This window comes from Sciurus vulgaris (assembly GCF_902686455.1).
Source record: "Sciurus vulgaris genome assembly, chromosome: 3".
NCBI classification, from domain to species: Eukaryota; Metazoa; Chordata; class Mammalia; order Rodentia; family Sciuridae; genus Sciurus; species Sciurus vulgaris.
In genome coordinates this window covers 40416244-40441475 of record NC_136463.1, presented here as the reverse complement: position 1 = coordinate 40441475, position 25232 = coordinate 40416244, and the positions used below count along the sequence as shown (strand labels likewise).

General features: G+C 32.3%; 1 protein-coding gene across 2 annotated transcripts in view; it reads left to right on the top strand.

The window, feature by feature from the left end:
• LOC306657885 (ankyrin repeat domain-containing protein 26-like) overlaps positions 1-25232 on the top strand; it is a 34674-nt gene that overhangs the window by 779 nt on the left and 8663 nt on the right. The window contains exons 2-12 of one of the 2 annotated variants that reach the window (XM_079134344.1): positions 584-698; positions 797-970; positions 4935-5038; positions 6699-6763; positions 9625-9689; positions 11208-11268; positions 11357-11511; positions 14308-14401; positions 17024-17052; positions 17145-17214; positions 23905-23969. In XM_079134344.1, the coding sequence (XP_078990470.1) occupies positions 584-698; positions 797-970; positions 4935-5038; positions 6699-6763; positions 9625-9689; positions 11208-11268; positions 11357-11511; positions 14308-14401; positions 17024-17052; positions 17145-17214; positions 23905-23969 (997 nt within the window). The remainder of the gene's footprint in view (positions 1-583; positions 699-796; positions 971-4934; positions 5039-6698; positions 6764-9624; positions 9690-11207; positions 11269-11356; positions 11512-14307; positions 14402-17023; positions 17053-17144; positions 17215-23904; positions 23970-25232) is intronic. The other variant, XM_079134345.1, reaches the window with a different exon arrangement.

Genomic DNA, 25232 nt, shown 5'->3' with positions numbered 1-25232 from the left:
AAGTAGCAGTAACATAATAATTATAAAATCTAGTGATTATTGGGCTGTTATTGAAGACTACAAACTCTTCTTAATACTTAGCATAGACACTTGTTAAAGCATCACAGTGGTGTCCTGTGAGTTAACTACTATTTTTAAAACCCATTTTTTAACAAGAAAATTAAAGCCTTGAAAAAACCTATCTGTTTTTAAGTAGCAGAACTTACAGTAAAATTCTGACCCAAGTTTAGCTAAATCAGAAGACCACACTCTTCAATTAGGCTTCCCTGGGCTTGAGCTATAACCATAGACCTAGTTTGCCTAGTTTGTGAGAGATACTGGGTTCCATCTCTAGCACTGCAAAAAGAAAAGAAAAGGAAAGAAAAGACCCCACATTAATATAGTCATACAATAAGAAAAGAAACCTTCATTAATATAGTAAAGGTACTATTAAATATTGTATTTTCTTCAGAAGACATGAAACATTTACTTTTAGTTATTTAATATTTACAATTTAGGTGTTTAATATTTACAATTGCATGAATAGTTGTATATTTTGAGAGGGTGCACTAAAATTTTCTAACAAATCCTCTTGCCTTCATAGGACTGCTCTTCACTTGGCCTGTTCCTCTGGACGTCCAGAAGTTGTAACTCTCCTGGTAGATAGGAAATGCAATATTAATGCTCGTGACAGCAAAAAGTGCACAGCTCTTATTAAGGTAGATACAAGCTTAGAAAAAAATGAATTTGTCTGATTTAAATATATCTAATTGATGAAAGTTTGAAATGCTTAATTTTCTTGTTACAACACCAACAGGCTGTAAAGTATCAACAAGAAGAATGTGTGACTATTCTTTTGGAACATGGTGCAGATCCAAATGTTGTAGATGCGAGGGGCCTCACTGCTCTTCACCATGCTGTCTATACAAATAATATATCAATAACAGCGAAACTACTTTCCCACAATGCAGATATTGAAGCAAGAAACAAGGTATAGTTCCACCAAAGCTTTATTTTCAGAATATTTGTAATGCATAATTTAATAGTTGCATACGTAAGTTCAATTTTCCACTTTAGAAGCTCAAGAATTCCCTGAATTAAGATATATTAAAATAAATTTATTGTTGAAGATTTTTCTTTAAATACTGAGGCTTTTAAGAAGAATTGAGGGGCATAGGTTCCTTTCTGCATTCATAAAAATATTTGTGAAAACTATAAATTTAAACAAAAATTTTTCTTTGTTCAACTATTTTTTCCATCAAGATTTTTCTCAACAACACAAGAAAGCATAATTTGCTTTAAGTTTTAAGATAGTAGACTAAAAATAGAAAGTATTAACATCAAATGGAAATCCGGCTCTTGATAAAGTACATTTGACTTCTCTCTCAGAGATAAGATATAAGAAGGAAAAAGGAAGAGGGAAAGCAATCAAAAATGTGCCAGCCAACTTGGAAATTAGATAATCGAGGGAAAATGACAAGAGAAGCTTGGTTGTTTTTTTTAAAAAAACATATATTTCCATAAATATGGGAGTATCTTTAAAGTTTAGGCATGGAAACACCACATCACCCAGCTATTCCACTTCTCAATATTTATTCTAGAAATTAAAATTATCTTATCATGGTGATACATGCATACCTGTTTATAGGAACACAATTCAAAATAGCCAAACTATGGAACCACTTAAGTGTCCATCGACAGATAAATGGGTAAAGATAATGTGATGTATAAACACATTGGAGTTTTCCCCAGCCATAAGGAAAAATATCCTTTGCAGGAAAATGAATGGAATTTGAAAACATAATGTTAAACAGAATAAGTCAAACTCAGAAGGTCAAGTGTCATGTTTTTTCTCATGTGGAATCTAGAAAGGAAAAAAGAAAAGAAATGTGGGGGGTGATTCATCAAACACACAAGGAGACCAGTAGAATAGAGGAAAGGGACCCAGGGGAGAGAGATGGGGAGGGAGGAGTGAAGAAAGGAGGAAATGCTAGGGAATGATATTTGCCAAATTATATTGATATATTATGTGCATTTTCTAATATGCGATTGTGGGTGTCTCTCAGCCACATCTCGCGTGGATGAGAAAAGGGTTAACTGCCGGAGGATGGTGTTGGTTGTAGATCAATCAATTACCCAATTACCCATAAACTTATCTAATCAATAAACCCACAGGAGTCAATACTCCTTTTAAATGAGGGGGGCTTGATGGGTCTGGACATACCATCTCTGGCCTCTAACGACATGGAATAACCCAACTCTCTTTTAATTATAGACACACAGGTAAAGGGGCCTGAATGGGAGGAGCTGCTTCTGTGATGAACAAGATAGGGTGGAGTTAGGGGAGCCATTTTCTTAGGGGGACTATCACACAAGCAGACAGGGTACTACTCCCACAGCACCTCATACCCCCTGGCAAGCTGGGACAGACTTCCTTATCTGTCAGTTTAGGAAAGTCAGACCTCTGTGTCATAAGGCTTAGCCTAATCTGATTCTGTTAGGTAGAGATGGCTCCCCACATGTGATAAAATATCTGAACAAATTTTTATGTACAACTCTAATGCACCAATAAAAATGTGGAGGAAAACTATTTCTAGTTTATGTTTATAGATAAGATGCTCTTCATTAATTCTTATTTGAGAAAGAAAGTTGTTCTGTCATAAACCTGTTTTAGGAGGACTCTAATGAAACCTGATTGATATTGATTAGGTAGCAATTAAATGTAAAACAAGAGGGAAGAGCAAGTAATTCACTGATATCTTTTTACTTTCTGGAAGAAAGAATCACTTAAGCTAAGGATGTCAACTCTGCTCTCAAATCTATTATGTCTTGCTCTGAGATGGGAGATAAAGAGCTTATATAATAAGTTGCATTTTTAATTTGCCTAGTCCCTCCTCTGTCCCTACAAAGGAAAATTAAGTGGAGTTTTCAGGACATGACTGTCTCTTTCCTTCTTTTGGTCAAATCCCCATTTGATAAAGGCAATTGACCATGCAAATGAGATGATCATGTGCTTCTAAGTTCTCAACTAAAGTTGTATGTTACACTGACCTGGAACAACTTTTCACCATTTGCAAATCTAGGCTCTCTCCTGAAGATTCTGATTTGGTAAATCTAGTAAAGCTTGGACATGTATTTGGGACGGGGATCTCTGCACAGTGCACCACACTGTGTTATGTGGAGCCATATGTGTTCTCCTTTTTGCTGTGAAACCCACCTAGTATTCCTCATATCATCTACTTTTCTTTTATAAGTATTTTAGTGTACAACTCCTATTTCTACTGTATTTCCATGAAGATTTCAGAATTTTCAAGAGAGCTTATATTAATTTGTAAGAATATGGTTCATATTTTATGTTAATCTCTAAGAAATGGGATTGAATTTTAGAATTTGAAGTTGGTACATTTAAATGTTTTCTTTATATGTTCTATATATAATGAAGTTCCCTTTGGAATATCTATAAATCTTATTAAGTTAATTATGGGCATAGTTGGTTGAGTTTTGCATATTGCAAATGTTATCTTCCTCCTCAGCATTGTTCCTTAAAAAATTAGTATCTTTCCAATCACAAAATGGGAAAGACAGTAGAATGAATTGAACACAACTTTGTTCATATATGAATATACGACCAGTGTAACTCCACATCAAGTACAACCACAAGAATGGGAAGATACACTCTATGTATGCAAGATACGTCAAAATGCACTCTACTGTCATGTAAAACTAAAAAGAACAACTACATTTTTTTTAAATGACTAAAATATAAAAGGACTAGGAATGTGTCTCAGGGTTTCAATGACCCTGGGTTCAATCCCCAGTACCAACCAACCAACCAACCAACAAAAAATGTGGTGGCTCTCTTTCTGCTAATAGTTGATATTGATCATTATTAGAATTTTTATTGTATTGAAAAAAAACCACTGCATTTTAATTTCTTGATTTATATTTTATCTAAAATAAAAAATAACTAAGTAGCAATTAAAGTAGAGCCTGAATAAAAACATAAGAACTGTATATGTGCATTAGGGTCTTAGGATTCTCATTATTAATGATTAAAATAATTGTAGTGAGCATTTTAACAGTTCAGATAAAAATCCTTTTTTCTTATAATAGGAGGAATCCCATGGACCATTAGTAATAATCAATCAAGTTCATTGTAAATCAGGCCTCTTTTCATTAATGACCCTGAAACAATGACCTGACATTGGTATCCGGGGTTCTGACAGCACAAGTAGAAGAGAAATTCATTGAGGTTGAAGAAACTTCCACATTATTGCAAAGTTCTCAAAACTGTATCCCTGAAATTATAATTCCTCAAATGTTAAGGTGTGACACAAAATAGTATTGTCAAATAATGATCAAACAAAGTTGAAGAGGTTTCTCCAATAGGAGACATGTAATGCAGTTTTGGAATCTTTCTCAAAGAGGTAATGATGGAATACTACTATTGCATTGTGATACTTCTGGAAAGGTAAATATTCCAGAAATTGAGTAATATTCCATATTGAGAAACCCTGAGGTAATAATAATTTAATAATTTAACTCACTATTTCTATGAGAATGCTTCAACCATTTACTACTGTGCATAGGTTTGGGGTTATTGAGATAACAGATATAACTCTTGGTCTCAAGAAGCCCTTGGTTTACATGAGGAAAAAATCACATATCTCCAAAATACCAAGGTAAATGCTGTGATAGAACCAAAGCTCCTTGGAATCAGCAACTGTTTGGAGTGAGTTTGGGAGATGACTGGTGTCCACAAGGGAAGGTTCTAGGCAGAAGTGAGGTATTTCAAAGAGAGAACAAGCAGCACATGTGAAAATGCAGTGGTGTGAGAAGAGACTACTATTCATTCACTTTCTATTTGATATGTTTTGTTAAGCTGGTCATTGATATGATTTTCAGTTCAGTTGAGACATATGTACTTTATCACAAATCATTTTATTGTTTCATAGGATGGCCTCACACCGATATTATTTGCTCTAAAACACAAGAGACAGGATGTGGTAGAATTTTTAATAGAGAAGAAAGAAACTATTCATGCAGTAAAGGAAGAAAGGTATCACAGTTTGTTTTGTGGGGTTCTAGAGTGGGTACCATCATTGAAGTTAAACATAGGAAGAAAACTAACTCATAATTATTGGGATATAATGAAAAATAGCAGCATAAGCTATCATTTAGGTATAAAAGTAATAACTGGGTAACACAAAGAACAAACAGTATGAAGAAGTATTCATATTCCTTTATAATATTGACTGGTGTTTCTTACTTTTAATCTGATTTTCTTGGCCCTATGATCTCATATTAGTTAAAATATTAAATGATTTGTTTCATGAAATATAACTTAGCTTACTTTTGATTCAGTTTTGAACTTAACCTTCTGTAGTACTTTTTATTACTTTTCAGAAGTTTAATTTTCTTATGCCTTGATATGCATTTCATTGGTATTTTTTTGTTTGGGGGTTTTATCAGCTTTTCAAATATATAGGTTTGACATTTACAAAATTTTGGAAATTTTCAGCCATTCTTCTTCAAATACTTTTTAGCCCCACCTCCTTCTCTTCTTTTTCTAGAACTCTGACAGCTTAAACATTAGACTTTTTGCCATGTCCTGAATGTCTCTCTGACACATCCAGTTGTGAACCTGTAGCCTGGTGATAGTATAAGGCATTACTCAGATAGATACACAAAGACCCCTTTAATATCTTCTGTAGCCAATTTTCTTAGGCTATGGAAGGTCCTAGATTACCCTTCCCCATGGTTGTTTCCAACTTTGTCCACTCAGGTGGTATTTTGACCACAGTAATGACAATCTTCCAAGCTACTTGCATCTGTGTCTCAGATTTTTAAAATGCATTCAAATTGTATCTCATAAGGAAACCATAAAACTATTCTTTAAATCTAAAATACATTATTTGGATTGAAGAGAGCTAAGCCCCCCTCATGAATCTCCATGTTTAAATAGGGTTTTGTCTTCTAAATCACATGGAAACAAGGGCAGAGAAGGAATACTACTATTAATTAGTTTCTGCACTTGGTGCAATAGATTAATTCAATAATAAGGGGAAATCATGCTATTTAATTTAGTGAGATAACATACTAACAAATATATTTAGTTATACATTAATAAGTAGCTGATTCTCCCTGATGTACAAGCCACAAACAGTTCAATAGCTAATGAAAAATTTGAGACATATGTTTTCTGAAAACTATAGCATTTGAATTTTAGAACTATAGAAAAAACACAAATTGTGTTTATTTGGAATTCCAAAAAAGTTCAACACTAAAGAACAAATTATTCTATTGCTTCACAATTTCTCCCAGCCTGTTTTTCTATTGTCTTCTTTAATCTTCCTAACAAACTCTTGAACTAGAAACATAAAATTCTTATTTTATGTGAGAAGATTTTGATCCTAAGAGAAACAGCTTATGAAAGAAAAACAGCTTTTGGTTCCAGACCTTCTCTGGATTCAGGATACTTTCCATAATGTAAAACTAACCAAGCTCACATAGAGTTGTCTTGCCATATATTCGAAACCATTTCACCTTTCTTTCTTTTTTAATTATAAAACAAGTTTTTGAGTTCATGAATTTTAAGCACTTGGATAAAATTGTGCTATAAACTCATATTATATAAAATATACTTAACAATTTATATGTTTGATAAATGTTTTTATTTCATTATTAAAATAGTAATTTATCACATTTTTAATAAACAGCAGTAGGCAAGTAATTTCTGAAGGTGAAGAACAGAGTCATACAAGTTCTCGAAATAGAAATCCAGGTAAGACCTAATACTATATTATTTTTGGTGACACTACCCTGGATATGAAAGTAATAAGAAAGGTTTGATTAAAAAAGAGAAGTAATCAATGACTAAATTTTTAGTGTTTATAATTTTTCTTTTTTCCTAATAGTCTTTAATTCAGATACATTTAAGATATTAAGTGTAAGAGATTTATAATCTAATACAGTAGTGTCCAAAAATTTTCATTTACTTATTCTCTGATAATTTATATATCTTTGTATGAACGTGAGAATGATTTTTAAAATTAACATGTTGTATCTTTCTTCTAGTCACACTATAACAAGATTGAATTTTTATCAAAATGAATTTTCTATTTAATTTTTTAATAAGTGGATTACAGTTAGTAAATGAATATTATTACATATTTATGTTTTACCATAAAAATGACTTATGTCACTGAAAAAGATGAAATATTTGGTAATATTTGTCAATTATTTTCTTGCCCAAAGATATAATTTAAATAATTTAAGTATTTTAAAATTCTATTTAGGAGTTAATACACATATCCTTTCCTATTTTATCTCCAGTCTTGAGGTGACTATATCATGCTCTAATATATGGTAACAGTAGAGTTAATGAATATCTATTTTTTTAATTAATGACCTGTCTTGGGTATTAAATCCAGGGTCTCATCCATGATTGACAAGTGCTCTACTACTGAACTATACTCCCAACCCTAACAAGTTTATCTTTTTGAGAAGTTTTTGTCTCATAGCAAAATGGAGGTGAAGTCACAGAAATTTCCAATATACCCCTTGTCTCCCACACATGCCTACCCACTCCATTATCATCCCCAATGTAAGAACAGTACACATTTCAACTGATGAGCTTTCACTGAGACATCATTCTCATCCACAGTTCATGGTTTATATTAGGGTTCACTCTTGATATTACACATTGGGAGGATTTAGGCCACTATACAGTGGCATGAATTTACCATGTAGTATAACATATGGAAGAGTTTCAAGACCCTCACACTCTTCTGTTCTCCACCTATTCCTCCCTTTCACTCTCCTGGGGACCACTGGTCTATATTCTGTCTTTGCTTTGCCTAGAATAATATCATATACTTAGAATAATACAGTGTATATCTTTAGACATGTTTAAAATATTAAAACTACGAAGTAACTGAATACAATCATTTAAAATGTTTTTTGTTCTTGCTTTTGCTTTCCTTTTCCTTTTTCTCCAGTACCAGGGCCTTGCTCATTCTAAGCAAGTATCCTAAACTGAGATAAATCTTCAGCCCTTGTTTTCTTTTTTATGCATCATCATCAGATATGAAGACATATGCTAACTTGCTAAAAAAAAGTGACTTTTATAGAAATTTGTCACATAACAAGGACTGTTGAGAAAAATATCATGCCGACCTAACAGTACTCACTATACCATTGAGGTAGATTGGGTCCCAAAAGATTAAACTATGAAAAAGAAAATCAAAATAGGTTGCAGTTTATAAAACTGTCATCACACAGTTTTTCATATTTACCATGTTATTGGAAAGAAAACCAGACTGTGAGTAAGACAGAAGAGTCAAAATAATCCCTTCCTTTGAGGGATGAGTCTCTAAACAGTCTATGCTATTATAATATGGCTGAGTTTCTTTTTAAATTATTATCTCTGGTGCTTGGGATTGAACCTAGGACCTCGCTCATACCATGTAAGCATTCTATCACTGAGCCAAAACTGGCAGCCCTCTTTGTTGTTTCTGTGGTTGTGTTTATTTATTTTGGGGGGTTTTTGGCAAGTCAAGTGCTCTAACCTTGACCTACATCCTCTACCCTATCTATTAGTATTTTCTCTGTCATGGAAAATTCCAAGGAAGACTAGCACTGAGGTTTTTTTTTTTTTTTTTTTTAACTTTACATGAAAAGAAAAATACTTAAAATTTTATTTTTAATAATTATTAATATATATTAGTTGTAAAAATTGTTGGGATTTGCTGTGACATTTTCACACATGCACGTATTTTCACACATTGCTCATGTCCAACCATCTTCTACACTTTCACCACTTCCCTTTTTCCCAATTCTCATGACCTCTTTCAGACCATTACCTCCTAGTCCCTCTTCTATTTTCAGGTCACCACTTTTTTATTTTGGTTTTAGCCTTAGTTTGCACATGTGAAAGCAAACATGCCATACCTGTCTCCTATCTGGCTCATTTCATTTGAGAAGACTAATATTTTGAGAGGAAATATATAGTAGAAAAAGTGATAAACTACTGAGATAACCCCAATGACAGAAACACCTGTCTGTCAAGGATAAGATAACCAGAATGAAAAAGGACTTTGGACATAGTAGTCTGAGTCTAAAAGAAAAAAAAAAAAAAAATGCATCAGAATAATGGTTGAAAAACATTCTAGATATAAGGAACAGGGCTTTCACAAATAAAGGTGTAGAAAGTAACCCTAATTTTGGAATTCATTAATTACAAACAACACTTTCAGTGGATTGTTTGAAATGTATTATGAAATGTATTATAGTGCGCAGCATGAATTTGTATGTCTAGGGTATTTTAATGTTTTGTTTGCGAGGGTTTGTTTATGTTGAGTGGATAAATGTGTGGATTCATCTTTGAGAAACTTGTATGCCTTGAACCTGGTGACATCTAGTGTCCCTCCAAGTACTTTATTGAAGGTTGGACAATGAGAAGCATGTGCTAAAGAAGTAAAAATTCAGCTGAAGAATAAATTTAATGAAAATTCTTTATTGGAAAATGGAAGTAAAATGTTATTATTATTAATTTTTGTTCTTTTCAACATTTTCTTATAAAGACTATTGCTTTTATCTGATTGTTCAAGTAGTTTATTTTAACTAAATATATATATTTGTCAGCACAACAAATGACATCAGAGAAAAGGACAAAGAATCTTGATAGAAGAGAAAATATTCAGTCTCTGGTATGTGTAAATATAAATTTCTCTTGTGATAATGTTTTCTTTGCTTTTATAATGTAGCATAGGTCAAATGAAGGTAAATTTAAGGCCAGACTAATAGAATCAGTAGATAACAAACAATTTAATATTTAATTTAAAAATTATGTATTTACCTATAAAATTTAAAATGTTCTTAGAATACATAGTAACTTCTAGTCAAACTTAATCCTTGAAATTGAGGCAAGAGTTAATCTAAATATTCTTCATGCTTCCATTTTTGTAATCACCTTACATGATAAAGAAGGTAAGGTCAAATTTGAATTTTATTTTTAAGTATTTGAAATTCTAAACAATATAACAAATTTTTTCTTTGACATAGTTTATTTTAGCTCCTTATACTTCGTTATCCTTGCTATAGAAATTCTGAATTTAGACAAAAATAAAATAAATTATGGAAATTTGAAAATTAATGTTTCTCAAAATTGGCATTACAAATAATTGCAATGTGCTTTCTAAGTCATTCCAGTAATAATATATTTACAACTCTTTGTTAACTGAAACATGCATGCTTTGTCCAAAATAATATTAGTTAGAAGCATGTACTCTCTAGATCTATGTGGTTAATCTTTCAGTATTTTTTCCATTTTAGATTTTTTTAAAGATTTCCTCAAAGTACATTTGTGTCACATTCTAACATTACCAATTTGTTTTTTATTTTTTAATTTTTTGCTCTAATTGTACACAAAAATGGAATGCATGTGTACATTTTGATAGAGCATACATAAATGAAGTGTAATCTTATTTTTCTGATTATACATATTGTAGAATCACATTGGTCCAATTTTAGAACTTTTTCTTGTGCTTTCATTTAAATATTTTTTTAAGTTCCTGCATCACCATGTGCCACTGGGGATTACGAAACATATATGTATATATGGATCCAGGCAAATCTAGAATAATGTAAGAGGAATTGTAAATTTTTGCAAATGGATAAATTAATAGGGAAGTGAATTTGTAACCAAGTGTTACAGGTAATAGCATGTGCATAATATATCTAATAATTTATTCTATTAACTTTTAAAATAATAGTATAAATATCTATTCCCTTTTAATGTTAGGGTATATAGAATATGATAAATGTTCTTTGGGATATTTCATAAATACAAAGGAAACAATGTGAGTAATGTTATAAATATGAGAGAAGGTGCCAGAATATTTACAGATCCTCCAACTGTGAGTGTAGACAAGGGCTTCAGATGGAAAAAATTTAGACCCAATCTATGGTGTATTAATTATATCTTCTCAAGCTATATATTACTCTTCAGAATATCATTTTCCAGTTATTTCTCCCGGTGGAAAGTTTTTTCCATGTTACACCTTTCAAGTAGTAGTATATAACCATGATTGCTTAATTGAATTATTTAATTTTTAATGATAACATAAAACTCTGCAGAAGTATTTATGGAAAAGTAACTTTAGCATAATACGTGTAAGAATCAAATGTGATACTTGTTTTTCCTTAAAGCTATTATTTTCTTCTAGAATGTTCCTAAAGTTAACCAAAAAGGCATGTGGGAAACTGCTCAGCAATCCAGGAGAAACAGTAAGCTATCTGAAGACTCCCTCACTTTTCACTGATTTGAAATTACAGACATTTTTACATACTCTTAACTTTGTCTTTATTGTTGTAGAAGAAAAATACACCATTGGGAGACCACCCAATATAAGCTCAGTTAAAGTTGGTAATTCTGAACGTAGAGCTAAAGGCATGGCTACAACCCCTCCTGAAACATCAACCAAGATCCAGAGATTCCGTAATCCATCCTTTCCAAATGCTAAAGGAGAGGTAAGATGTTCTTCTTCTTAAAGTTGTTTCTCCCATGCTTTTTCCACATACCATCTCCCCAATCTACATAAAAATGATAAAGATCCTAGAGAGAAATATATCACCAGAATATTGTAATGGAATCATGTGTATCAACAAGACATATTGATGTGTAGGATTGAGACTTAGAAAAGAAAGTCAGTGTGAACCATTCTTAGGTATGCCATGATATTAAGAAAGAATTAGATAGCACCTCCAAAAAACTTCAAGAGAAATATCAGGTTAAGGACAGGAATGAATGAGAATAATTTGTTTCAGCAGGACAAAATAAATGTCAAGATGAGTAGGGGAGTCAATATGAAAGACCTTAAGGAAATACAATAGAGCTGGTCGGGATGAATGAGAGCAGGAACTCTCTGTATGCAAAGCAGTGTAGAAATTAAATTCAAGTTAGGGTTGACTTTAATAGAGAAGTGAAAGAAAATTTAGGACTTGATTCATTTAAACTGAGTCAAGAAATATCTTATTTTAAAATACTTTTATTAGTGCATTATACTTATATCTAGTAGTGGGGTTCATTTTGACATAATCATACATATGTTGGTCCATTTCAGTCCCAAATACTACAGTTAACCTAGAAAAACATGTGTTCATTGAAAATGCAGTGTAATATATTTTAAGCCTTATCCTAGTCACTATGAATCACTAATTATTGACTCTAGATCTGTAGATCTCACCTAATTTAGTCATTTATATATCCCTAACTTATTTAAATGATTTATCTTACTATTTTTGCATAATCATGCATAACACTTAAACTTTTCAATAATTACCACCAACATGGATGAATGATGGCTTCAGCAATTTTCAACAGTAAAAATAATAGCCATGAAACTCAATCTAGCTTTAAAGCAAGTGCCAACTATATCATCCACAAGAATAATGATGATATCAGCATTAATGGTGAAGACAGAAATTTGTTCTTAAAGATGGTAAAAATACAGTTAAGTAGGGGGAAAAGAAACAACATGTTAGGAAGTTCAAAAAGTTTTCACAGTTTCAAAAAGTGAACAGAGAAAAGGCAGAAGAGATGTAGCAGTTGATGCTTGTAGGGAAGGAGGGGGAAATAGAAGCAGCAAGGTATTGGGAGAGAAGAAGAGAAAGTACTAGCATTTGGACATCAGCAGAAGATGAGAGAGAAAGAGAAACAAGGGAAATAAACAAATGAAAATTATACAAAATCAACCCAAAACATACAATACAAACAACTTGAACCCTCAAAAGACAATGCTAGGGAAAATTAATGGCATTTAAAAATGTTATAAAAGAGATAAAAGGAACTGTATACCAACCATCACAGATGGAATTTGCATGCATGCACACACACACTCCCCCATCCTGCAAGTGCATGTGTGCACACACACACAAAGAATAAAATATAAAATCCTGAAAAAAATTTTTTATAACAATCCAAGATCTTAGTGGAGAATGATGGAACCTTGTCCACTGACATGATCAAAATAGTTACCCAGATCTGGTGGTCACTATATTCCACAGTCTATCTTTCCAATTCTTCGTGAGTTATGTACTGATGGAGCAAGGGGTGGGGATTGCTGTCCCCTTCCTGTTTTTGTGTTGTTCTCTTAGCTGCCAATTGGAGCAGCCTAAGATTGAAGCTGTTTGATATAAGACTCATCTTCCCTTCTCACTAGTAGGAGGTAGGGTGGGTTAGGACATACTATAGGTTGGGATTTTGTCCATTTGAACCAGTTTGGTGCAGTCTCAGTGTACAGATCTGCAGCTTTCTGGAAGGGGTTTCAGCAGGTGGGGCTTATGTCTAAATCAGACCTCAGGAGCTCTGTTGGGTGGCACCTGCTTTGGAGAGATTAGATCAATCAGGCCCTAGGGCTAGAAAGTAGCCCGACTCTTCTGCAGGTCTGGTTCTCAGGAGGCACCCAAAAAATCCACTCGTGGGGCAGGGAGAATGATCCTTCACTTACTGCCGCCCAGAAGCACAGCTTTCCTAGGTTTAGGCTCTGACTGTATTCATCCCCACCCACCTGTTTAGACGCCTGACCCACTTAACTGGTTATGTGAGCTGTGAGACACAAAGGAGAGTGTAGTCAGGGCCCCCTCATCCTTCCAACTGGAATCCCCCTAGATACTGTCTGTTTTGTGCCTGTTTCGCTCACTTTTTGTCAGGCCCAGTCTTGGCTATTTGATAGGTGCCTGGTGGGATACTCTGTGTGTGTGTGTGTGTGTGTGTGTGTGTGTGTGTGTGTGTGTGTGTGTGTTGCATTTCATGCTATTATTTAAACATGACTTAAAAGTTTTTCTTAGTACTTTGTTATTTTAATCCTTTTTCCTATTAGTAAGAATTTTAAGAAAAATAACTTACACATTTTTATCTTCTTGATTACCTAATAATCTATAATATTCTGTTTAGAGTTAACGTGGCATTGTCCCAACACTCTTATCCCAAGTATCTTGCTTTCAAAAAAAGTAATTTGTCATTGTAATTATTTTTAATATTCAGTGGTATATTATAGTAAGTGGACTTATAAAAAAATCTTTACAAATTTACTATTTGCATGTCCTGTTAATTTTGGTGGCAATACAAAGTAGCATTAGGTATTCTGACACTAGATATATCAATTAGTTTTTTATTTTTTAATGTATCTTTTAATGTTTTGGTTTTTAATACATGCTTCTCTTATTTTTACATCTAATTGTTTTTGAGTTGGAAATGCAGATTATCTTCTTAGGAAGTGAGTAGGGAATAATTAGGCAACTCATAATTGATATTGATTTTAATAGATTATCTCTGAGATACTTCAACAGAACAGTGATGATTATTTCTCTGACGAGGAAGATCGAAGAGAAAAATATATAGTACATGGAAATGTAGAAGGTAAGAACTATTTTTTTAAGAAAAGCAACATGCTCAATTGAGAGCATGTTTATTTAAAACATGAACTCTGTTGTATTCTAATAACCAAATAAAGTTACCTATTGATTGTACAGTAAGCTAAAGTAGACGTGAAATAGTAATAAGTTATATGTCTTATCAAGTTTCAGCAACCAGTTAAATTGAGATAGTTCCTTAAGGAGCTAAATTAATAGTTGAATTTTAAGATATTATAAGATTTGAATTCAGTTACGAAGTAAGGAAGAGTAACAGAGACGAGGGAATTAACAATTAGGCAGAGAGAACATGGTGCAAATGAAGGAGGGAAGCGGGTATAGTGGTGTGGGGGTGAAATAAAGTCATTCTTTAGAAGAAGGAAGAGCAGGGTATTAGAAATGTGGAAACAATTAGTGTCTTCAGTTCCAAATCTATCCAGGAAATAATAGCAGAATTTCCCTACTCTTTTTTTTTTTAAATCACTGTTAGATTTGCACTTAAGTATTCAGCACTGCATTTGCAGAACTGTTTTATTTGTCACAGACAAATATCAACAAATGGTGTCTTCTATACATGTGTATCATTTCAGGTCATATAACGTTGCTACTTCACAGGCTAGTTTCATGTAGGTGAAATTAAGTATGACAAAAAACAGAGAAGAATTAGTCATTGAAGAGAGGAGGAAATTCGTAGTCTGTCTAAATGTCCATTATGAAGTTTATGTTGCCTTTTGCAATTTTACTTAAGGGAATATTACAGGAAAGTACTACTTCAGTCTAGACGCCAAATGGATAAGCTAATGCAAATGAATTTGTAAGGAGGCTCAATACACACAAGAGTTTTTGAAACTTTAATGAGTCACCTTTCAGGAACCATTTAAATAATATGCACTCAGATTCAACATGTCTGGGATTCTGCAGTTCTAATAAGTTCTCGAGTAAACCCATGCTTCTGGTCCTCAGACCACTTTCTGAGGAACAAGCATATATCCTTCCTTTAGAAAAATCTGCAAGGACAGACACTGAATGATAGTTCAAGACTTCACAGAATCAAGGGAAACCATTCACTTTATTTTTATGTCTATACCTGGAGTCGGTTAGAGGGTAAGAAACAAAGAGATGAAGAAACAGCACTTATAGTTCTAGAATACTGCTGTTAAATAAAGAGGAAAGAAGTGGTGGATATAGTCCATAAACAGAAAGAAAAATGTAAAGAATCAAGATCACAGATCTAGTAATTACTTTTGAAAGGGAGAGGAATTGATTAGAGGAAAGGAGGAAAGAAAGAAAGAAGTTAGCTATGTAATTCTGGAGTTAATGATGAGGATATTTGAGAGAACTCACTTCAGATGGCTTTAGTACATTTGTCTTCAAACCAAATATTAAATTATTGCTGTTCCAGGGTTATTTGAAAGCAGGAGCAAATGTTAGAATGGGGATCAACCCAGCTACTCATTTCTCTTTTCCATAAATGTTAGGCATCAAAGGAGGGTGTTACATTGATGTTACTTGTTCAGAATGGACTAATTTGGATATATTGACTTTGTTTTTAAAGATAGCTAATTTTTCAATAAGATAATTGTTTTGTAAAAATTCTTTCAAGACAAACATGATATACCAAAACAAAATAACTTTGGATAAAAAATTCATATTGAGGGCTGGGGTTGTGGCTCAGTGGTAGCGCACTTGCCTACCATCATTAGGCCCTGGGTTCAATCCTCAGCAACATATAAAAATAAAATAAAGGTATTGTGTTCATCTACAACTAAAATATATATGTAAAAATTCATATTTAGTTCTTTTTTTGAGTACTAAAATTATTTTAGTGAATATTGTACTGATTTTGAAATAAAATGGTTATTGATAACTAATAATTATTAATGAAAGGAATAGTTTTACTATTATACCACAAGTGTATATCCATATCTATCAATTCAGAAAACTTTCTTTGAGGAGAAATTATATATACTCTTGAACTGTTATTAAAATTTTCCTCAACCTAAATTCTAAGAATAAATGAAGAATGTATAAATAGTGAATACCTATATTATAATTGAATTACATGACTGATGTGTTACATTAAAAACACATTCTGGACATTTACTTTGACATTTATCCTCTCGGGGTTAGAATTTGCTTCTCTGAATAGAAATCACTCTCCTCTTCATCTATCAACATAAACACATTAGAATATGTGTTAATTAAGTCATGGGAAACAATTCCACTGTTGAAATCTTAATGGCATGCTTTATTAAACCTATATTCTTGGGAAGAGGAAAGACAGTTGAATGAATCAGACATAATTTTCTTATGTGTATATGTGAATACACCATGACTATGTGAAACTCCACATCCTGTACAATCACAAGAATGGGATCCTAATTAGAATAAGTTATACCCCATGCATGTAAAATATACTATACTGTCATGTATATCTAAACAGACAAATAAAAAACTATATTCTTATTAGCCATATATATATATTTACAAAATTCTTTGTTCCTAACCAAAAAAAGTAAGTAACACATAATCTAAGCATGACGATTCAACTTCACAATAACTACATAAGTATGTGTTGGGCTTTATCATATTTATATATAATTAATTATACTTCACTATTGCTTTTCAGAATTCTATGAAAACTGCTATCCTCTAAAGGTAATAACTTATACATTTATCTTAAATTATTAATTACTAATTTTATGAAATATTTGATATTTATTAAATATCTTGTTTTTACAAACATCTAGCGTACCATGGGAACAACTTGTTTTCCAAATAAAGCAGTAGGAAAAAAGAATGCACAAACATTCAAATCAGGTAAATTTTTCAATATAATTTATTACATCATCATCATTGTTATATTTAACTAATTATTATTAAACTACTTTAAAATATTTGAAATGCTCCCAGTGCAGTCTTCTCATTCCTAATTTTTCCTCCATATTTGATGGAAAGACTTGACATAAATATGCCAAAGTCATTTTTTAAATCATTTGAGAAACGATATTTGTATTTATAACATAGATTTTTTTATTAGGAATTTATGGTTATATAAAATATATCTATATATATTATATATAGTAGTTGGGTTTATCCCAACAAACCATGCATGCATGAAAATCAGTTTCAGTTCATCTTTTCCACTCCTTTTCTCCTTCCTCTAGTATACTATACTTCCTTTTGCTTCTCTATTAATCTATATTTGATTGGTTCTTTACATAATCTTATTATTCCTTCCCCCTTTCCTTTATTTTATTCTAGTTTCTGCATATGAAAGAAAACATTTGACTTTTGAGTAATTTCACTTAGCATGATATTTTCCATTTCCATTTTTTTACCAGGAAATGCCATATTTTTAGTCTGCCATATTTTAATGGCTGAGTAGAACTCCATTGTATGTACGTGTGTGTGTATACACATATGCATATCTTCCAAGTTCTTAATCCATTCATCTATTGATGAGAATCTGGGTTGATTTCATAATTTAGCTATTGTGAATTGTGCTGCTATAAACATTGATGGGGCTGTGTCACTGCAGTATGCTAACTTTAGATCTTTTGGGGAAATACCCAAGAGCATGATGGTGGGGTTGTATGGTGGTTCTTTCCCTAGTTTTTTTTTTTTTTTAAAGGAATCTCCAAACTGCTTTCAGAGTAGTCGAACCCTCTGCACTCCTACCAAAAACCACAACCTTAGCTGTACAGAAGCTTTTTAGTTTAATGGCATCCCACTTATTGATTGTTAGTTTTATTTCTTGTGCTTCTGAAGAGCTTATGCATGAATTTTATCTACTTATATTCACTCTATTCAAAATTTAATGTGAAAGATTTAAAATACAAGGAGCAGAGTTCACACATTCCAATATATCTATTAATCATTAGAGCTGTGACATTATGATACATCACATGTCCAGAAAATTCCACTGTACACTTACAAGGGAATGAGGGTAAGAAGGAAAAATGACATTTGGTACTATTTAACCTCTTGAATGGGTCTTGAACTGCAGGAGTGCTCAGAGCATGGTTTAGATACACTGTTTTAAACCCTATAAATGTTCATAGATGTCAAATGATAAAAGTGTGCTTAGTGATGGATTTTTAAATTCACCCCTATATTTTTGTCCTTTTTCATCTGCCTGAAAAAAATTTAAATGTTCAAATTATGTTTATAAAGAAATAAATATTTTGTTACATATTTATTTCCTGTCTCGTGGTATGCTATATACTTATTTGGATTTAGTGTAGATGTAGACTTATTCTTTTCTGATATAGGAAAAATTAGGTCATGTTGAGCAACCATTTTTCTTATAAATATGTGATGTTTATCAAAGTTTCACAAAATGAATTCTGATGGTGTTGAGGCATTGAAGAAATACCATATAATTATAATTAGTTTTAACTACATACAGTATAGCCAAAAACAATATACAGGTTTAATGCAATCCATCAAAATTCCAAAGACTCTCTTTACAGAATTAAAAAAAATAATAATTCTTAAATTCATTTGGAAGAATAAAAGATCTGGAATAGCCAAAGCAATATTAAGCAAGAAAAGCAAAGCAGAAGACATCAGAATATCTGATCTGAAATTATACTACAGAGCTGTAGTAACAAAAACAACATAGTATTGGCACAAAAAATAGACATAGATGCCAATGGAATGAATAGAAGACACAGAGATAAACCCACAAACTTGTAGTTATCTGATATTTGACAAGTTGCCAAAAATAAATTTTGGAGAAAAGGCACCCTTTCAACAAATGGTGCTAGGAAAACTAGATAGCTACTTGTAAAAAAATGAAATTTTAACCTTTCACCCAGCACAAAACTCAAATCTAAATGCTTAGGAAACACAAGTCCCTGGAATGAATCCCCAGTATCAATATATATATATATATATATATATATATATATATATATATATATATATATATATATATATATGAACACATACATATATGTGCATTCATAGTCATATGATTTATATATGAGCATATATATATAAAGTAATAAGAGCAAACATGTCACTTGTATGAGTTAGTAGCTTTGGATTTCCACTTTTGGTCACTACTCTTAAAACATAATTTAAAATATTCTCTAAACTAGATTCAGGAATTAGATCAGTTCATTTCAGTACAGTTTGCATTCAAAAGGATTGTTTGTAATTTTGTGCATTGAACTACCAAAAGCATCTTCTGAACCCAGATATTGTTATGCCCTATAATTTATGTGGAATTGACTTTCCCTTTACTAACTGGGAATCATTGAGAATTTTCTCTATGTTGTCTCATGAGATGTGTCCACATACTCTCTCACATTCTTTAAAGAAGTGATAAATTTTGCAAAAGGATTATTGGTATTAAGGAATGTTATATCATTGAAGATAATATATGAAAATCTTACTGGTCATGGGGGCACATCCTATAGTACTAGCAACTCCAGATGTTGAGGCAGGAGGATCACTTGGGCCCAGTAATTCAAAGTCAACCTGGGCAACACAATGAGACCCTGACACTTAAAAATAAAGTGAGAAAATCAATTTTAACTCCACTAGGGCACCCAGTGTGTTGATTAACTGCATCCCATATGTGTTCCATTTTATGTCCCACTTAATTCAGTGACCTAATTCAGTCATAAGATTGCCTCTCAGGCAATCAGTAATGCTATAATATTATATATCATGTATTTTAGTTTAGTCCCTTTCCTATAGAATTAACATAGTATTTTATAGAAGATTTTCAATTTAGTCTTAGAGTAGTGACTAATACATGGAAATCCAAAGTTACTAACTCATACTAGTGACTTGTTTGCTCTTATTACTTAATATATACACATAAAAGTAAATATATCTACATGCATATGTATGCATATTCATACATATATGTATATACTCTTATTACTTTATATATATAGATGAATACATATATATGTATATATATATGTATTCATAAATATGTTTTGATACTGGGGATTCATTCCAGGGACTTCTGTTTCATAAGCAGAACTTATACCACTAAAGTACATCTCCAGGTCTGCCCAATTTCTTCATGATATGGTATATGGGAAAAGAAGGACCTTTAAGGAAAAATACCTAAATGAGCTTTTAGTTTCAGACCTAAATTTTTATTTTTTTTATTTATTTATTTTTATTTTTGCGGTACTGGGGATTGAACCCAGAGGCCTTGTGCTTGCAAGGCAAACACTCTACCAACTGAGCTATATCCCCAGCCCTGAGACCTAAAAAGTGTAAAACATAAGAACTACAGAGTAAATGGAAACAGTTTCTTAATTTCATGTCTAATTTTGATATATTTGGTAAAGTAATAAATAGAGACTGTTTCTCCACAAATTTGGATTTGTAATTATTCATTTTTGTATTGTTAATTTAACAGCAATTCTTTCTCCATTGGGCACTGTTAATTTTATATTCTAATATTTCTGGAATTGCCCCCAAAATACAAGCCTGTATTATCTTCATTTTGCACTGTTCACTTCTGTTAATTGTTCTGCCTCAATTTAATCATATGCTTGTCACAAGTTTGAGTGATCTCTCTCCAATGAAATATTGCCACGAACAACTTTTTGAAACATGAACACCCAGTGATCTTAAGGTTACATAACAGGACATGTGTTCCACTTTTAATCTTTAGCCCTTTCCTCTGTCCACCCTCTGATACTAAATTGCTGGTGATACTCTCTACATCCATCCCTTAATTTTTACACAAATGCATGCCCATTTCATACTTCTCTCTCTTTTCCTTCTGCCCTTTATTCTTTCACTCTTTCCTGTCCACTTTCACTAACTCTTAGGACAGGGAAAACATCTTGGAAAACTACCTTTGTTACCTTATTTCTGCTCTTTAAATCTAAGTGTTTAACTCTTAGCAGAAACTTATTGTAGAAAGAATAAAGACTTTATACCACAATGATTTCAAAGATTGACCCTCCAGTGGAGAAGAGAGAGAGATGTAAAAAAATAATCTATAGTTCAATAGGGTAAAGATACAGTAGGAACAGTGACAAATTACCAAGGTAAGAGAAACCTGTGTATCTGGAAAATATGGCCATAATCAAGGAAGATTTCACATATCAACCCAAGTCTTAGAGAGAGAGAGAGAGAGAGAGAGAGAGAGCCTTTACCCATTGATTGATAGGGTTATTTGTTTTTTCTGGCGTTGTTTTATATATCCTGACCAGTGTAACTCCACATCACATACAACCACAAGAATGGGAAATGGGTTGCACTCCATGTATGTATAATACATCAAAACACACCTTACTGTCATGTACATCTAAAACAACAAATAAAAAACCAAGCAAACTGAATATCACAGTAAATATAAAGGATTGCATATCTTGGGGGAAAAACAAGAGAGGGAGAAAAAAAAACTTTGTTGAAATATTGAATGAAGCCATTTCAGAAATAAGGAAGAGGCTAACTATTCACAGATAAAGGTGAAAAAAGCAATAATTTCAGAAATCATTAATGACAAACAACACTTTATGTGGGTAATATTGTCATCACAATGGACTTGAGGACCAATGGAATAGGAAACAGACAAATTCATATAGATGCAGTTATCTGATTCTTGATGAAGGTGCCAAAAACATACACTGGAAAAAGCATTTTTAACAAAAGGTACTAGAAAAGCTGCACATCCTTATGTAGAAGAGTGAAACCAGACTCCTCTCTCTCATCCTGCACAAAAATCAGCTCAAAGTGGATCAAAATCCTGGGAATTATATTAGAAACTTTGCAACAGCTAGAAGAAAATATAGGGCAACACCCCCACATATTAGTGCAAGCACTGACTTCTTTAACAACACTCCAAAAGCACAAAATAAAACCAAGAATCAATACGTGGCACAGGATCAAATTAAAAAGTTTCTGCATAACAAAGGAAACAAAAGCATGTATATAGAGAGCCTATAGAATAGGAAGATCTTTGCAAGTTTTTCTCTGTCAGGGATTTAATATCCAGTATATATAAAGGACATCCAAAAAATTAAATAATCCAATCAATAAATGGGCAAAAGAACTAAACACAGACTTCTAAAAAGAAGGAATACAAATGGCCAACAAATATATCTTTTAAATGTTCAACATTCATAGCAATCAGAGAAATGAAAATCAAAACTACATTGAGATTTCATTTCATTCCAGTTAGAATAGCAATCATCAAGAATACAAATAATAATAAGTGGGTGGTGAAAATGTGGGGGAAATATACATTCATATATTGTTTATGGAACTGCAAATTAGTACAAATTTGCTTTGTGGATATACACAAAGTTGAAATTCACTGTAATATTTTCATATATGTACATAGCATCATTTTGTTAATTTCATTCTGCAGTTAGAATTATGAAGATTATTGGAGACTAGGAATGGAACAATCATATGACCCAGCTATCCCACTACTCAGTATTTATCCAAAAGAACAAAAACCAGCATACTACAGTGACACAGGCACGACAATATCTATTACAGCAAAATACACAATAACTAATTTATGGTACCAACCCATGTGCCCATTAGCATATTACAGATCAAAAAAGTGTATATATACTCCACTGTATATACACACAGACATACACAATGGGGTTGTACTAAGTCATAAAGAAAAATGAAATTATGTCATTTGCTGGTAAATGGATGGTTTATTTTATGCTACATGAAATGAACCCAGGTCAGAAAGTCAAGGGTCAAAATATTTTCTCTCATATGCACAAGTTTAAGCAAAATGAGGAAGGAAGTTGGGGGAGTCCCGTGAAGATAGAAGAGAGCTCAGTGGAGAAAAGGAAGGAGATTGAAGTGGGTGGAGGAAAGAGGGAAAAAGGGAGAAACTGTAGAATGAAATTAACAAAATGATGCTATGTACATATATGAAAATATCACAGTGAATTTCAACTTTGTGCATATTCAAAAAGCAATAATTTCAAAAAACTAAATGGAAGATCAGTAGAGTAGAGGAATGGACACGGGGAGCGGTAGGAGGGAGGGAAAAAATCTAGTACTGGAAACTGAAGTAGAGCCAATTATATGCCATGCTTTTATGATCATGTCAAAATGAACCCTGATATTATGTATAACTATGATGCACTAATAAAAACATTATAAGATACTAATTTTAGATAGAAAAGGGTATACAGTGTGAATTTACATGGTTCCAAGTTATTTTTATTTTTTATGAGGTTTTTTCCATGGATGTTGAATAGATGAATTTATGAGTGAATCTTTGTGATGTTTGGACATGTTCAACCTGGTGACATTACTAAGTTCTTAGTATCTCTTCAGAATGATTTCTTCATGATTTAGATAATTTAAAGTATTTCCTAAAGAATATTCAGCTAAAGATTTAAGTCCATGTAAACTCTTCATTTGGAGAATAAAAATAATTTAATGGTTATTATGTTTTTTTCTTATTTTGTATTGTTTCAAAGACAATTACATAATCAGACTATTCAAATTAGTTTCTTTTAACTAAATATATACATTTGTCATCAGAATCAGACCTAGAAGAGTCATCATATCAACAAAAGAACCTTGATAGCAGCGAAAGTAATGAACTGGTATGTTTTCTTTGCTTTGCAAATGTAGCATTTTCACAAAGGAGGGTACTTTTTGGATTAGCCTTTTAAAAATTAATAGATCTTCATTTAATACTTAATTTTGAATTTTAAATCATTTTAAAATTTAAAATATTATCACTCAGAGCTAAACTTTATGCTTAGAATTGAATTTTTTAAAATTCTGAATATTATTTGTGGTTTCATTTGTTAATCTCCTTACGTGACAAACAAAATAAGATCAAATTTGAATCTTAAGATGGAGCAGTTAAAATTGTGAGCAGTATAACAAGTGAAGACCACTGATTTGGATTCATGTTCAAGGATAATGATTCCCAACGATTCAAAATATGTAGTTTCAAAGTACCTGTCATTAATGTCAAGGTTTAACATTTTATTCTACTCTGTGTCCTCTAATTGATTTCATTATCTATGTGGCAAAAGAGCGTCATAAAATCGATCTAGCCTAGCTGCCTATTAAAAGAATTGCACATTACAGGAAGGGACTGTTGTTATCAGGGAACAAACAATAACTTTCTACTTTATCATTTCAGTTGACAAGTCAGTAAGTATTACTTGAAATAAGCCAGACCCAGAAGGTCAAGTCTGAAATGTTTTCTCTCCTGTGAGAAAATTGGAACAAAATAGAGGGGGAAAAAAAGGAAAGAAAAAAAAAAAAAAAAAAAACTGGAGGACGGGAATGGGAGGGGAGTTGAACTCCATGAAGTGGAATAGAGGAAGGGGATTAAGAGGAGTGGAGAGAGAGGAAAAGGGAGGATTGTGGACCATATCTCATCAAACTTTCCTACGTACATGTGTGAATGTCCCACAGTGAATTTCACCTTTACGTAAATCCACAGTGCATAATTTTTTTCAAAAAACTATAAATAGAAGAACGATTTACTAGTAGAGTAAAGGTAAGGAAATAGGGAGAGGGAGGAAAGGAAGGAAAAAGGAAATACTAAGAACTGAATTGGAACAAATTATATCCCATGCTTGTATAATTTTGTCAAAATGAACCCCAATATTATGTACATCTACAATGAACTAATAAAATTTTTAAAAATGCAACAGAGCTAGTGGAGTGGAATGAGAGCAGTAGCATTCTATATTATAAAATGTGGTAGGAATTAGGTAATTTTGGTTGATTTACAGTTGATGCTAATGAATCAAGTGATGCCTTATATTTTAATCTAGCAAAACAATGCAAAGTGAAATCATTTTAGGCCTTATCATATTTCATATGATGTATTAATTTTTGACTCT